A 5,672-nucleotide genomic window follows, 5' to 3' on the forward strand; every position below is an offset into this window, starting at 1 on the left:
AATGTTCTTGATGTTTTAGTTCGTTTTTTTAGACATTAACATTAAATGTGCGCAATTGTATGGATTTTGGCGTTTGCTATGCGGGCACAAATTATACTAACTACGTTTCTGTGTTCAAGCAAGGGCACCTGCGTAGGTGTGGGAGAGCAACGACTTCTATGAATAAAGGTGGTACATCAACGAGGCTCAGTTCATATGTATGCGCATTCGCGCGCATGTGTCAGGTGGAGGCTTTCGCCTCGGGAACAACACTATGGAGGGCAAAGGCCGGGGGAATGCACGGTGAAGTGCGGTGAGGACGAGGGAGGCGAGAGCCTATAGCAAGAGATGGTAGTAGACAGGAAGAAACAGTGGAGGTAGCAGGTAGATGTGTAGTCGGTTGTATACTTGCACACCAATACGCGCGTGTCACATTCGCACGAGCTAGCGAGGGTGTTGGTTCGCCACACTATGGGGGGCTTACAGGGAAGAGCAGAAAACGAAGTTACCCCGGGAAAAAGAAGATACAAGAGAAAACGTTGTCAACATGACTTTGAGGTCAGGTGCGACGTTCGCGATTTTCGACATCTTCTCAAGTGCCACGTCTATTTAAGTGTCGTGTGACATATTGGCGCAGTTTATATTGGAGACCTTCCCATTTATCGTTCAACGTAACACGTGGGCGATACGTTTCGTGATTGAGTAATGGCAGTTATCGATTGCCATTGCAATATGTACTGGAGCAGATACGAACTGTGATTCGATGGATATATTTCTCATAAGACTGCGCTAAATTGGCAAAAATATTTCGATTGTCACCATTTTATCTAAAATTGTCTAGTATTTATGAGCTGATGGCTATTGCCTTCGTTTCCTAGTCACGTATCTGATTTATGTTCTTACGCACGTCCTTAGAACTTAAGCAGATTCCAGAATACAAAAGGACAAAGAAAAGAGACAATGATAACGAGAAAATGGTTCAGATGACGAGGATGAAGTAAATCAGAGAAGATGAATAAAAGTTTTTATGCAATATTCCTTTCTAAAAACACTGATTTTTCTCTCTACTTTTGAAAAAAGATCCTCAAAGCTACTGCATCGTCTATCTATTTTAGCATTCTCATTTTAACACATTCGCATGTCTCACCAGACGTGTTTAAATTCAGTACGTGAAGAAAATACCGGAAAGAGGTGAGTGACTGCTAGCATATTACTTCACAGTTGCAGGATATAAAACAAAACGATATAAAATCTACAATAAATGCAACATGTTACACTTAATTTACCAAAATTGCATGAAAGAATTTGAAAAAAAAAAAATTCCCAAGTGAGCAAACCCCATCCATCATACTATGCAAAATTTGAACCTTCACCTTCTAGCTACGCTACTGTGCACAGCCACATACAACTCAACTGTACTTGCGTACAGCACAACGTGTACATACACGAAGAACGAGTGAAAAGAAAAGAGAGTCAGAAAGAGAAGGACAGATCGACAGTTGGAGGAAGTGGAGGCAACGGGTGCGGTAGTGGTGGCGGTGGCTGCGTTGGATGTCTAGCCGGGGCAGGCCAGGTTGGAAGAGCAAAGGAGGCAAAAGCGAGGTGGATTGGAGAAGGAGAGACCGAGGGAGTGAGTGAGGGAGAGAGAAAGAGAAGGAGAGGGAGCCAGAGTTGGAATGGAAAGGCAGTCAGGTTGCTCGGCGAGGTGGCAGGAGTGAGGGACGAAGCAGAGAGCGGTTTAGCTGGCTTTGCCTCGGTCGGAGCCACGGAGTGGAGTATCGAGAGAGCAACCGAGGTCCCGTTGGCCCTGGTGGTCGGCTGCCCCGGGTGAGGCGTCATGAAAGCGCGTCAGTCGACCGAGTACACCTCCGGCCGTACGAAAGCAAGCTGAACGCTCCGTTTGCTGTCTGTTTCCCGGCTCTCCCTCTCCGCCGCGCTTGCGTCCGATTTCGGAGCACGACGTTGACACGCGGCGGCCGGCGGCGAACCTTCCAGGACATCCTCCCCGGGGGGTTTACCGGGACCTCAGGATGACAGAGATAGCAGGCAGATGTCTGTCCGGATCAGCGAGCGACTGCAGTGGTGAACGAGATTGCGAGTTGCAGGGATGTTCTTCTCTCCCGTGCTAACGAAGCGTGATTGGGACGGTGAAGTGATACGAGCAGTGTCCTGGATAATACCTCGGTAGCCGGTGGTCTAGAAGAAAATACTTTTGTTCTGCATATGACTGCAAAGTTAGTATTTGTCACCTCCTATGGCGTTTGTTCTAAACCTGACCTTCTTGATTAATATTTCATGATGTTTCTTATAATGCGCCAGTAGATCCTTTTGTCGATGTCTTAAACGAAGGTGCAGGGAGTGGTGAAGACAATGGCTGTAGAATAATGCTCAGGTGCGCGTTCTTTTGTTAACCGAGACGGTTTTCCTTAGTACACAAGACAGCTCCCGTTTCCCATGGCTTTTGTCGTGATCAGTGATTCAGAATAGGTTCGCGTCATTAACTGTGACGTGCGGCAAATCTTCTCACGTGTGATATTCCGCGCAGGGGATCACGATAGTGCGACAGAAGGAGACTTACCTTCGGTAAGTGTACACGTATGAAAGAAACCGCAGAATTATGGCCAACTGCTGCACGGCCATAATTTACATTTAATTGCTTTACGTTACGTCACGCAGTTGAACTTGTGTGTTTTATCAGTGACACTGGATAAAGCGCAGTCAGGAGAAACAGAAGAGATCTAGGCTAGACACAGATGTGTAAACGAGCGCATCATACAAGAGGCCGGAACTGTCGAGATCTCTCCGATTCTATTTTCTACACCAAGTTCCTTACGACTTCTACGTTCTCCTATCGAGGAATCGTCGAATGACAATTAACAATCATCACACTGAGTTCAGAACAAAGAGTATTGCAATAAATGCGAAAGAAACGGCTGGACCTACCTCTCTCTGCGGACGAAATCGCGCGCTTCCGATCGTCGAACAATCTCCCGGCTGCTTCGAATGTTTGGCGGAACTCGCTCCATCACCTCATCATTGTCACGTCGACGCTTCACCCCTGCAGTTCGTTACTCCCTTTTGCACTTTGAAGTGGTCGGGCCGCATGGTAACGGAGGGATGAAACTAATCTAGTACAGGGTATATATTTGATATCGTATCTTGTTTCGCGAACAGAGTCTGACGACGAGGGAATAATAGGCAGGGGATAACGCGAAGAGAGGTGAAACCAATGTAGTATGCGCTTTTCGCGATGCAAAAGACGAATTGATTTTACAACGAACGACTGGTCGCTCCCTCTCAGTAGGTTATACGCTATATTTATATGACGTGTTTCGAAAATAACGTCAGGGAAAAGGAGGCAGTTTAATCGCCGGTGGGCGAACGAACCGGTATTCTGCTGATCAACCTGAAAAAAGACAGCGGTAACGCACAAGACGCAAAATAAAAGGTCTGATCGTTTCGGAATAGTTACGAGTATACCAATCGCCTTTTTAACGTCAAATATTTCCTACTTCAAGATTCCACGTAAGAGATATTCGCGGAATCAAAAGTAAACAGAAGGAAAACGCAAATTAGACCGTCCGTTCGCCGAAGAAGTCTCACGGGCGAAGGAAGCATCGCGACATTCAAAAGTAACGCAGAAAACATTCCACGTGTTGTTATACTCCGGAGCAAGACAAGCGAGACAAGAAACGCCCTTTTGCACGCATTGCTCATTTGCACGCAACAGATCCAAGCCGTTTGACCTTCGCGCAAACACCGTACGATTTGTCAAAGAGGTGCTCCATGAGGAGCGATCGGTACGATCTGTAAAAAAAATAGTCGATCCAATTGTGTTCATTCACTTATCTTCTGCGAGTTACTTACGTAACTCTGGACACCTGACACAGAGAGCGGATGCGGTGGGGATGTCCGGAGATTAAAAGCAGCGGCGCTCGGGACTCACACGCGTCATTATTTCCGGTATATTGGATCCGCAATAACACACACACACACACACAGCCTTCAGTCAGTCAGGAGGAGGCCTCCGACGGCACGCGGCTCGCCGGCTGATATGGCAGCGGTCGTTCCTTCCATCGTGGTTCCTCGGCTCCTTCGCCATTGCCGCCGTCACTACCTCCGACACCGGCGTAGCTGTCAAACGATCGAACAGGTGTTACCTACGCGAGGTGCCTGGAGTAGTGGGATACGCGATTTCTTGTGATACCACACGCGCGGCGCGCGGCGGCTCAAAGAAGTAAGCCCCAGTGAGTCGTCGATCAATCGATGTGACACGTACATTCCTCCAGCATTCCTCGATACTTGACTGGGCGCCGAGGGGTGTCTACGGGGCGAGTGTGGGTGTCATTCTGTGAAGTGTCAGTGGAGTGTGTCGGTCTCTCGGCGCGAGGTGCGAGACCAGGCGTGGCTGCTGCGGAAGACGGAAATTGGACGTTGGATGAGATTCACCGAGGATGGCGCACCGTAAGATGCCTTGTTCGCGATCGATGCCCAGATTCAGCGGCATTTCGCTGCTGCTGATTCTATTAGCGGAGGTGAGTGCGATTGCCGGTAATGACATGGATATAGGACGCGTCGATAGAATGTCTTTCTGTGCTGGAGATGTGGGCACCGGCTCGAAGGACACGCGTTATGGTAATATGCGTACGTATCTGTGAAATTTTACCGTCACCATCCGTGCACTGCGATTCTTAGAAGATTTCGCTTTATTTATTTCTTTTGTTTTCCGTGTGAAGTTCTTATTATCTCTTGCTGAAACATCGAGGACCGAACTATGATTTCAATTCAGGACATTCCTCTGCGGAATGTCCCTTTAACTCTACGTATACACACTGGGGTCCTTGGGACCCCAGCGCAACTTTGCTAAACGTGCTAAATCGAGATTTTGTTGCGTTTCCTTTCTCTTTTAACCCATATATCTCAGAACTCCTTAATTCTATCGACTTTTATTCATTATAGGCTTGTTCCTTCAATTCTGTATAGATTTAAAAAAAGTGAATTAAAATATATCAATTTTTGATAGAGTTACAAATATGGATGGGGTCCCCAGGACACCAGTGTGTATAGCACGTAGGCAAAATATAAGTGTGTATAGGGTTAAATAGGAGCACGAGGTTGTACTTACAGCTCTTCTGAGACGGTTAGTTACATTGATAGGAACCTGTATACAAATGCGAGTTTACACCACGAATGATTCGCGAGTTAATGGGTCAAAGTGGTCTGGACAAATAGTTGCAGAGAAAAATGTTAACACAACGATTTCTAACTCCTTATTTAATACTATTGTTCTCAAACAATATCGATTTCTCATGAGCCATATGCGAGAACGATACATGCAGGATGCAATTATTTAACACTGTTGCTTTGAAGCAACATCTGGTTACCTGTTCGTCGATATCTCAGTAGTTTTGATTTTTGCCTCTAGATAGCAAAAGTCGCTGAAAATATGGTTTTCATAATGATATTTTGGGAACAATATAACTGCATTCATATAAGAAATGATTTACTTCACTTGAACACTCAAAAAATTTTTCCTTAAATTTCTTAGGTCTACCAAATAAAGAGTTAAATTAGAAACTTTGAAAGTTATCTTTCTCTGAACACGACCAGGTATGTCCAAATGTCAACAACGTGGAGAGAGAGAGAGAGAGAGAGAGAGAGAGAGAGAGAGAGAGAGAGAGAGAGAGAGAGAG

General features: G+C 46.1%; 1 protein-coding gene across 4 annotated transcripts in view; it reads left to right on the top strand.

Moving 5' to 3' along the window:
• Positions 1–250: 250 nt before the first annotated feature.
• LOC116840936 (tyrosine-protein phosphatase 10D) overlaps positions 251–5,672 on the top strand; it is a 35,571-nt gene continuing 30,149 nt past the window's right edge. Inside the window, exons 1-2 of one of the 4 annotated variants that reach the window (XM_032808297.1) lie at positions 251–2,562; positions 2,678–4,514. In XM_032808297.1, the coding sequence (XP_032664188.1) occupies positions 4,434–4,514 (81 nt within the window). In that variant the 5' untranslated portion in view covers positions 251–2,562; positions 2,678–4,433. The remainder of the gene's footprint in view (positions 2,563–2,677; positions 4,515–5,672) is intronic. The other 3 variants (XM_032808293.1, XM_032808294.1, XM_032808296.1) reach the window with 3 other exon arrangements.

This window comes from Odontomachus brunneus, unplaced genomic scaffold (genome assembly GCF_010583005.1).
Source record: "Odontomachus brunneus isolate Ranch 3 - 2012 unplaced genomic scaffold, Obru_v1 Obru_scaffold_013, whole genome shotgun sequence".
Classification (NCBI taxonomy): Eukaryota; Metazoa; Arthropoda; class Insecta; order Hymenoptera; family Formicidae; genus Odontomachus; species Odontomachus brunneus.